At 43.7% G+C, this 10,762-nt stretch overlaps 1 protein-coding gene across 4 annotated transcripts in view; it reads right to left on the reverse strand.

The window, feature by feature from the left end:
- The window catches only part of LOC122680298 (coiled-coil domain-containing protein 134), a 73,815-nt gene extending 63,497 nt beyond the window's left edge, over positions 1–10,318 (reverse strand). For 3 of the 4 annotated variants that reach the window (XM_043881510.1, XM_043881511.1, XM_043881512.1), the window contains exons 1-7: positions 10,074–10,264; positions 7,480–7,603; positions 6,619–6,669; positions 4,454–4,527; positions 2,833–2,938; positions 2,109–2,312; positions 545–675 (exon numbers count right to left, since the gene is read on the reverse strand). In XM_043881510.1, coding sequence (XP_043737445.1) covers positions 545–675; positions 2,109–2,312; positions 2,833–2,938; positions 4,454–4,527; positions 6,619–6,669; positions 7,480–7,603; positions 10,074–10,244 — 861 coding nt within the window. In that variant the 5' untranslated portion in view covers positions 10,245–10,264. Of the gene's footprint in view, positions 1–544; positions 676–2,108; positions 2,313–2,832; positions 2,939–4,453; positions 4,528–6,618; positions 6,670–7,479; positions 7,604–10,073 lie in introns of all 4 variants that reach the window. The other variant, XM_043881513.1, reaches the window with a different exon arrangement.
- Between the last annotated feature and the right edge of the window lie 444 nt (positions 10,319–10,762).

Here is a 10,762-nt window from a genome sequence, read left to right on the forward strand (position 1 = left end):
CTGTGAAGAGGGCATATTCTACCTAAAGGAACCAGGGAACAGGGGACCTCTATAGGCCTTGAAGGAATCAGACCAAGGAGAAGGAAAAGGCTTTAAAGGCAAAGGGGAAGAGCATCTGCACAGGCACAGAGACAGGAGGTCCTAGCATATACAGGACCAGGGAGAAGTTGCATATGGCTGGAGTGCTGGATTGTGGGGTAGAAGAGACAGGCAAGTAAGGCTGAAGGGATAAGCTGGGCCCAGAGAAAGAGGACTCCACGTACCAAGCTGAGAAGCTTGAATAATCCCCCAGACAACTGAGGTGGCTTTGTTTCCACGGCTGCCTGTATTTTCCACTCTAAGACAACCCAGATGTAAAGGGGAGGATACAAACATAAAGATTCATGACTGAAAGAAAACCAATGTTGAATCTTCTAAGAGCATGTTGTTTTGGCCAGTGAGAAAGTACTTAGGAAATCCTAGATAGAAGGATAAGGAAAAAGCCCCAGGTGATTCAGGTTCCTGGGTTACTGAACCCAGAGACCAGGAGTCACAGGACAACTACCTTTTTGAGCACCAAAGGCAGTGCGGTCTCTCCTGGTGGCCCCTCAACACTCTCAGTATTTTCCACCAGCGCAGACTTGTTCATGATCATGGACACAAAGAGATCATACTTCAGCAGCTGCTTTAGCAAACCTAGACAACAAAGGGGTGGGGAAGTGAGGCAAGAGCAGCATGGGTACCAGGACACACCCAAGGTGGCTCCTCAGACATCTGCTAGAAGTTTCTTCATCTCTCCATAGATGTTCCTAAGCATTTTATTATTTTTAACACTACTGTAGATGGGACGGTTTTCTTAATTTATTTTTGAGATAGTTTGTGCTACCATGTAGAAATTCAACTGATTTTGTATCCTACAATTTGACTAAATTCATTTATTAGTTTTAACAGTTTTTAGTGTAGATTTTTGGACTTCCCTGGTGGTTCAGACAGTAAAGCGTCTGCCTACAATGTGGGAGACCCGGGTTCAATCCCTGGGTCAGGAAGATCTCCTGGAGGAAGAAATGGCAACCCACTCCAGTATTCTTGCCTGGAAAATACCATGGCCAGAGGAGCCTTGTAGGCTACAGTCCAGGGGGTCACAAAGAGTCACACACAACTGAGCGACTTCACCTTTCTTTCAGTGTAGTTTTTAGGGGTTTCTATCTATCAGGTAATATCATCTGAAAACAGAGACACTCTTACTACTTCCTTCCTTTACTTCTGCCTTTTATTTCTTTTTCTTGCCTAATCATTCTGGCTAGGACTTCGAGTACTACTTTGAATAGAATCCCACCTTTTCCTTTGCAATCTCCATGACAGTGCACACCACAATTAATTCTAATTGTCCACATCTGCCCTCCACAATGGACTATGAATTTCTTCAGATTAGAGTGTGGGTTTCATCTGTAGAAACCCAGAAGGGGTCCTGGCTCAGAATGAACACTCTCTATGTATGGCTGAGCTGTTCAAAACAGATCTCTTGGCCCAAACTGTGAAAAGAAATTGTTGTTGCCCAGACTATGCTTTTCCCTATAGCTCCTGCTCTGAAACAGGTCTGCACCCAATCACCAATCACAGTGCCCATTTATATTTTGCAAAATACAAAAAAGCTCCCTGCTCAAAAGCATTTGATAGATTTTGTGTATTTATGTAAGGAAGTTAACAGGAGAGGTTGAAAGGGTACACTGAGCCTCAAATAACAAGAGAAACTTGGACTTCACCCTGGAGGCCAGAGGAAGCCATAGATGATTTTCCAAATAGGAAACTGATGGGATGCAAGCTATGCAGTATGAAGATTAATTTGGCAGCAAGTATAGGATGCACCAGGGCAGGCAGTAAAGACCAGAGGCAAAAAAACTGCTGTCCCACTTTTTCTCTTCTCCTTCCAAAGGTGACGTTCTTAAGATACCACACTAACATGAGGCATCTTTCACAGTCTGTGCCTCTTATCTCCCAAATCCATGACTTCTACCTCATGCAAAGCAGCAAACCTCCCCACCGCTAATGAGCCTGCATCTCAAATCCTCAAAAAAAAAAAAAAAAAAATCTCAAAAGCTCTCTCTTTTCTCTCCAGTCTCACATCTTACCCAAGCAGTTGATCTGTAGCTCCTTTGTCTGGGCACCATCCATGGTGGAAAGGAAGAGAGGACACAGCTTCTCCCGGAAATGGCCCAAAAGCATCTCAGCAGCAACTGGGGAGGAGTACAGCTTCCCATAAAGGTAGCAGACAGAAGCCTGCACCCCCTCATTGGGGTACACTAAACCTCTCAACAGATGCTCCATCAGGTCACCTATCCAGAAAACAACCAAGGGATCAGGGGAACCTCGCAATGTCAACTGCTAGATGACACTCCAAACTACTGCCCTGAATGGGGTAGTCATAGTAATCCTCTATAATCCCCCACAATACATGATTTCTGGGATCCTAAAAGAGAAAACTAAGGCATAGAGAAGTTAAGTGATTTACCCTTGGAGAAATCCTCTATGAGATACTTATTTTCTGTTACTGATAGAAAGAAGTACTTCTATATTCCAGAATTAATTCCTCCTCCCATCTGAAAGACTCATAGTAGATACTTAATTCTTTTGTGTTAAAATAATGAATAGAAACAGCCCAAGACCAGAGTTGAGCAACACTTTTTTTCCCCAATTAGCCAATATAAAGCATATTTTGCAGATGGGGAAACTGAAGCCTATAGAAGGAAAGTAACGTCTTTCCAGGTGTATACAGTGAATGGACCTCCCAGATGGAAGTGTGATCAAAGCAGCTCTTGAAAGTGTAGCAGCAGCTTTTCCCCAGAGGTTACTCACCGTGCTCCATCACAAGTTTGTCTGCCAGAGTAGGGACAGCATCTACCAACTTGCCAAGAAGAGTCAGTGTGGCCAGGCTGCCTCGCATGGAGGGCATGCTACACAGCTACAAAAGGTGAACACATTCCATTCTATAAGTTAGGATGAGAACAGATCCCACCAAAGTTCATCTTGCCCTATCTACACCAAAGCCTGTACTGCCTGTGTCTCTCACAAGTTAGTAACCAGCCTCTATAGCTAAGTATCAATTGCCCCTATTGGACTGGGAAACCCCGGAGGAAAGGGACCAAGTCAGATTTCTCTTAGAATCCTCAATACATAGCTCAGTACATGTTTGTTAAACTAAATTAAAATTAGCATATTTTGCCCCTTATGGAGCCAGAAACTGGAGGGGTGAAAGTTGGACACATCATAAAAATGGAATTCTAGTTCATTGCAAAAAATTATTATTATCATTATTATAGCTACTATTACTGAACATTCTATTTGTCAGGTACTATGCTTGATGCCTGGGGCTTCCCTGGTGGCTCAGGGGTAAAGAAGCCGCCTGCAATGCAGGAGACACAGGAGACACGAGTTTGATCCCTGAGTTGGAAAGACCCCTGGGGGAGGGCATGGCAACCCACTCCAGGATTCTTGCCTGGAGAATACCATGGACAGAGGAGCCTGATGGACTATCGTCCATAGGGTCGCAGAGTCAGACACGACTGAAGCAACTGAGCATGCATGCTTGCTTGTTGCTTTTCAGGGAGAGTCAATAGTATTTATTTCACCTTTTCTATTGACTAGCTATAGCACCTTAAGTAAGATACTTAACTCTTCTGATGGGAATTAGTAATAGTACCAACTTTACTGGGTTGTTGAGAAGATTGAATGAGATATTGCATGTGAAGCACCAACACAGTGCCTACAGTATAGAAAGGGGCATCACCATAATGATGTGTTGATATTTATAAATATAAATTTATAAATGTAATCTTATACATTAATCACATGCAGAGTAATCATAATGACATGGTAATTTAACACTTTCTAATTAAATGTTGCTGTTAATGGTGTTAAATAAACATCTGTCTTTCTCTTGCAAAAAAAAGTGATTCTGATATTATTCCTGTATCTTAAACACAAAGCAAAAGCTGCTTGTTTAACTGATGTCTTTGACTACATTGAAGAAAGCAGGTTAAATGTAACTATTCAGTGCTTACTTTAGATGCTGATAAAAACAAATGCCTTCAGCACAAAATACTGTATACAACTTAAACCAAACAAAAATACTAAGCCAAGACATAGTGAACATATTTCCTTAATAAATTTATCAAGGAAATCTGTTCATATTTAGGAGGATATAGAGAATGGCCATGGGATGATTATGCCAGAAAATGGTTTTTACCAACATGGAGGTAGCCTTTGGGAGACTAAAAGTGAAAGGGAGGAAGCTACAAAGAGTACTGGAGCAGAAGACCCAGGCCCCAGCTCTGGTTCTGCCACTGATTCAGTGACCTCAGGCAAGTCCCTTTTCCTCTCCAGATTCAATCTTCCAATCTATCCAAAGAAGGGCTGACCCAGCTCTGACATCTGAGGATTCCAAGAGGTACTCAAGAACCCACGGATACTTACTGACCTCTTTGTGACATTCATCCAGCAGGCAATGAATGGTCTGCTCCAACTTCAGCTGAGTCGTAAGCTGGATAAGGACTGAACAGACACAATAGCATTACTTACCAGAAGACAACCCCAGGCCCAGACTTCTAATCAAAGTCATCTGCTTGTGTTAATTGGCATTAGTCTTTTCTATCTCCTCCATTCTTAACTGTTTTTTCATCAATGGTTCACAACAAGGCAATACATTAGAATAATCTAGGAAGCTTTAAAAAAAAAAACAAACTACTGCTCAATTCCATCCCAGATCAATTAATTCAGAATTTCTAGAGAAAGCGTCTAAGCATTTGGATATTTTTTAAGTTTCCCAGCTAAGTCTATTGTGAAACCAAGGTTGAAAACTACTATCATTATATTATTTCCACTTTTTTCCTTCCTTAGAATTTGCTACTTCATATACCAAAAAAGAGTTCCGAGTTAATTCTTGTGCTGATAATTCACAATAATATTACCACTCAACCCCAAACCTATCCTTCTATACAATCATTTGTGTGCTTCTGCTGGTGTCTTTGATGAGGAGTGGAGAAGAGGCTCGCTCTGCAAGTGTGGGGGAAGTGGCAAACTAGATTTGGCTGCTGCTGAGGGAGGGCTCTACCACTCCCAGAGTAAAGAAGCAGTCTAGAACACTGACAGAAACAGAAAGAAGGCAGGAAGCCAACAGGAAATAGTGAGGAAGGAGCAAGTCCTTCTCCCTCTAGTTTTGCAATCTCCATCTAGTGCTCACCACCTCATGAAGTTTACAGAGGATTCCAAGCTATGCTGGCATCTACCAGATGCAGATGGCTTTAGGATTATAGCTCCACTCTAGAGTGGCCTTGGGGCTTCCCTTGTGGCTCAGCTGGTAAAGAATCCGCCTGCAATTTGGGAGACCTGGGTTTGATCCCTGGGTTGGGAAGATCCCCTGGAGAAAGGAAGGGCTACCCATTCCAGCATTCTGGTCTGGAGAATTCCAGGGAGTGTATCATCCATGGGGTCGCAAAGAGTCAGACACAACTGAGCGACTTTCACTTTCACTTTCAGCGGTAAAGACTCTACCTGCCAAACAAGAGACATGGGTTCAATCCCTGGGTCAGGATGATCCCCTGGAGGAGGAAATGGCACCCCACTCCAGTATTCTTGCCTGGACAATCCCATGGACAGAGGAGCCTGGCAGGTTTCAGTCTATGGGGTCGCAAAGAGTCAGACACGACTTAGTGACTAAACAATAACAACAGGGCAGCCTTGAGGAAAATGGCAAAGGGAAATCTCCCCACCCATGCCAGTGGTCAGAACTTCAAGTGAGACATTTGTTTATCCACATTCTCTATACTGAGAGATGGTCAAAAGTACACACAGATCATATTGACTTATTTGTTACAACTGCTAGCAGTTACAGCTGCTAACTCTATGGCTGTATGGTCACGGACACAGCAGCAGCCAAGCAGCATCCTCTCCTCAGTGGTCTGAGTTTCATATATGGGGTCCTTCCTCCAAACTTGTAAATTTTAATAATTTCAATCTCTCCCTTTGCTTCCCTAGTCCCAGGGGTGGCAGCTGTTTTCAGAAATTGCTACCTTGGTGAAAACTTGGTTCTCTTTTTGCCTTTAGTTACCTAGTTAATAATTCTTTAAAGTTCTTTTCTCTGTTCAAATAACTTGAGTGGTTTGTGTTTCCTCACTAGATTCTAACTAATACAGTTCTTGTTCTTTCTGCAAGAATCCTTTCATCCCAATGCTCTTGTCTTCCTTCTTCTTGAGTCTTACAGGTAAATTCAGACACTTCCACAGCTTTAAATACCATCTATGTGCAGACAACTTCCAATCACCCAACACTAATGTAAAAAAAGCAGAGTTTGTATGTGTCTTTGTAACAGCACTCATCAGCCTTTGCTATTTACCAGCCAACCTCTCCTCCAGATTGTAAACTCTTACATGGTAGGAATTATGTCAGATGTATCACTAGTGTCTAATACAGTACTTGACACAGAGTAGGTGCCAAGAAAAAAAATGCAGAATCAATGATTAAAAACTGAGTTTTCTTTATCTGTCTGTAAAATGGAACATTTCATCCAGGTCTCAAATAGTCAGAGCTGCAATTCAGGGTAATATTCCCAGCTTCAAATGCTGAGAACACAGAGTTTTACCTTACCTTCAATACAGAGGTCTGTTATGCTCCCATCCTCTACATTACATAACAGTCCTTGGAGCAGAAGGAAGAGGGGGATGGTTAACAGAAACAAATCCAGAAAGGCACACTATGAATTCTAAGACTAATAGCAGCTTTAAGCAATGTCCCAGCTAAATTCTATCCTCAGCACCAAACCCCAGATTTTCAATAACAGCACTCTGGCTTTAAAAGGATAAAAATAGTCAGTGCGGCACAATATAAAAACTGTGTGTTCTGGAGTCTGTAACAGACCTGGGGTAAAATCCCAGTTCTACCAGCTGTTAGCTAAGGCCTGCCTGAGCCTTGGGGATCATCCTCTCTCCCTTAAAAGACAGTTTTGGCAGTTGAAAGCCTGAAAAGCCTCTAGCAGAGAAAAGCATCCAATTTGAGTTGGCTCCCTTCCTCCCTGAAAGGGCTCATTCCAAAGGACACTATAATTGTATTAAAAGGAGGGACTTTTTAATTCATCTTATTTTATACATGAAGAAACTAAAGGTACAGAAAACTAGCCACTCAATCAAGGTCACACTCAGATCAGCAGACTCCAGATCTGACCAGACAGATCTGTTCAAAGACCAGACAGTCTGGACTTTTTAAAAGAACACATCCACTTTCACACTGCTAATGACACCTGAGCTATGGTAAAGCCAGTTACAATGCACCATGTATCGTAGGAAGGGAACCATTTCTTCACCATTGTAACAAAATAATTTGCTAGTGAGTTAAACTTCTACATTGCAAACAGTGCAAACTATCGTTCCAAGACCATTTCTCCAAGACCCCAAAAACAAATGTACAAGGTATACAGGCAAAATTCACTCCAGGTTTCCTTTTTAGTCTCACCGAAAAGCATGCTTATGAAGTGGATACAGACTCTCTGATCCTGAGCCACCAGCTGCACAACCAGGGAGGCATGCTTCATGAGAGCGTCTCGGAAGCCGGACAGCACATGCTTCTTGCGCACCAACTTGGGGCAGATGAAGAAAATATTCAATAGCAACCAAGTCTCAGTTGTTCTGAACCCAAACAAGTATAATTTCCAAATATAATTACAAGATTATACCAATGGGATCATCTGAACTATGGAGTATGAAAAGGCATCATTTACACATAGGAATTCACATGTTCAAACAAAGAGTGATACCAGAACTAAGGTTTCTAATACACTATATTTACAGAGCACTTTACTGTTCACAAATCACTCTTTTGTGTACTAGCTCATTTAAGCCTAATTGAGTTGGTAAAGCAAGCAGAAAAAGGTACTACTATTGCTGTTTTGGAGATGAGAAAACTGACAGTCAGAGACTTTGCCAAGGACTCAAATCTAAGTATCCAACCAGGTCTTATCTAAGGCTCTTTCCACAGTCTATGAGAATGATACTGGGGACCCTTCACAAGTCTCACTGAAGTAGGTAGAGAAAAACGCATCCTTCCATTCAGTGCAGACATAAATCTTCACACTCAATTTGCCTCCCTATACAGGGAACTGGGTAGCAGCTGTGCAAAGTGTTCAAGACAGTAACAAAAGATAGATCAAAAAAAGGGTGTACTGAGGATAGAACATGAACATAGGTACAACTGACTACATACCCCTTCAACTGGTGAAAACTGAAGCTAAGACAAGTATGTTCAATAAAAGGTGAAGTTGCATCTCTTACTGCCTCTAACCTGTGCTATTACAAGTCTCTCCTTTTCAAACTTCACCAGTTCCTCCCACATAATTCATTAAGCCAGTGACCTAAATGAGTTATTTAAAAAATTTCAATGACACTCTTTCACCTGCTAGATTAAATCCAAGCCTTAGCTTGGATTCAAACTCTTAAAGGAAATGATCTCAACCCTGGCTCTCCAATATCACCTCCCTCAACTGCCCTTCAAACACATTATGATGACCTCCCCAAACTCATCCTTGCTGGAATCCCACCTCCTGGAAAAAGCTCCCCCATTTCCTCTGGCCCAAATATCACCCATCTTTTCAAGTATAATTCAAATGCTTCCTCCTCTTAAAAAAACTTCCTTAATTTCACTCATCCCACCAAACAGCACTTACCATAAGCATGTCCAGCTTCTAAACTCCCAGAAATGTGTTCTATTATTTTCTCTCATACCTTACTGTCTTATTCATCTCTGTATCTCTCACTGTCCAAGAATGGCAGTCTCAGAACTTTAGCCTCAGTGATATTACAGATGTTATCAACTAGTCCATAGGTTCTCAGAGTATAGTCTTTGGACCCTGAGGTGCCCAAAATCCTTTCAGAGGATCCACAAGATGAAAATTATTTCCATATAATACTAAGATGCTATTTGACTTTTTCACTTACTCTACTGAGTGTAGAGTAGTTTTTCCAAGGAGATATGTCACAACAGACAAAATGCAGAAATCCAGTCGTCTTCTATTAAATCAGACATTAAGAAAATTTGCAAAAATGTGAAACAGACATTCCTTTCATTATCTGCTTTGTTTTGAAAGTAGTTATTTTCATTTTGAAAATCATGTATGCCACAGAACTGTACATTTAAAAGAGTCAAAATGGTAAATGGGATATTACTATTTTTTGTCAAAAATAAAAAGAATTGCATTAATATGTAATGGATTTACTACTATTTTTAAATGAGTATCTTAAACTTTGTTACTTTCAACACAGTAAATAAACAAAAGCTCTCTGGGGTCCTCAACACTTTTAAAAAGTGGAAAGGTATCCCCAGAGCAAAACCTTGAGAACCGCTGAACTAGCTGATTCCCCACCCACTCCACGGTAAGAATTCCCCTCCTGTGAATCTGAAAAACAAATTATCTCCCGAACTCTACTTGAAGCTGTCCATGGACAAAAAACTCACAGCACAGGTGGGCAGACATTGAGGGAGAGGGCAGGTCACGCTCCAGCCAGCTCTGCCTCTCAGAAAGGTCCTCCCCTCAGCCCACTCCCACCCGCCCATAACATCCACTCTTGTTCCTGCTGCCAGAGGCAAAGGCGCCCCCGCCTCACATTTCCCTCAGAAAGCTGAAGGGAGTAAGGCCCTATGGTGAGTGCGCCCGGCCCACAGGCTGCGCGGGTGCTCGAGCGGGAGGGAGCCTGAGCGAAGGCTGGACCCTGGAGAAGGGGAGAGAGGGTCAGCAAAGGGCAGGACAGCTGAGAGGAGGGCAGAAAGCAAGCTGAGAACGCGTGCCAATGAGTCTTGGGGGGGCCCCCGAGAGCTCTGGATTTAGTGCGGAGAGCGTAGGCCCACACGAGGCGCAGAGCCAAGGTCAGGGCCTCGTTATGAAAGAGGCTGCTGGGCGGCCCGCGGAGTAGGGTGAGGGGCGGGCCTGTGTAGGAGCCAGATTTAACCATACGGGGGCCGGCTTAGTTTCCCTGGACGTGCGTCAGGTTCACGCGAGCTGTTCCGTTGAGGGGAGGGCCTTGTTGGTGAGGGAAGTGCTGGGACCCAGTTCGCACCGACACGCCAGGCTCCGGCAGCAGCTCCAGAGCGCAGGCCAGGCAGCAGCGTGGGGACACGGGCAGCAGCCAGCGCGAGTCGTGCCGGTAATGGGCCTTCTCGAAGAGCAGCGCCGCCTCTTCGTCCCTCCCGGGCCCGGAAAGGCCGATCGCCTCCTCCCTCACAGCCATCCCTCGACTGGCGTTCTACAGCGACAGCACTTTTCCCGCCAAGTTTATGCGCAAGCGCACTTGGCAGAGCTCGGCGCAGGCGCACGAGGAGGAGGGTAATGCGCCTGCGTAAACCGAGTACCTGGCAGTTCAGGCGAGCAGCGGCACCTGAAGGCAGGTGAAGGGCCTCAGGACTCACTTTGTACGTCTAAGCTCAAAACTGTTTGCTCTTATCAGTTCAGTTCAGTTCAGTCAGTTGTGTCTGACTCTTTGCGACCCCATGGACTTCAGCACTCCAGGCCTCCCTGTCCATCACCAACTCCCAGAGTTTACTCAAACTCATGTCCATCGAGTCGGTGATGATGCCATCCAACCATCTCATCCTCTCTCGTCCCCTTCTCCTCCTGCCTTCAATCTTTCCCAGCATCAGGGTCTTTTCAGATGAGTCAGTTCTTCACATCAGGTGGCCAAAGTATTGGAGTTTCAGCTTCAGCATCAGTCCTTCCAATCAGTCCTTCATGACTGATCTCCTTTAGGAT

Source organism: Cervus elaphus, chromosome 22 (genome assembly GCF_910594005.1).
Source record: "Cervus elaphus chromosome 22, mCerEla1.1, whole genome shotgun sequence".
Taxonomy (NCBI): domain Eukaryota; kingdom Metazoa; phylum Chordata; class Mammalia; order Artiodactyla; family Cervidae; genus Cervus; species Cervus elaphus.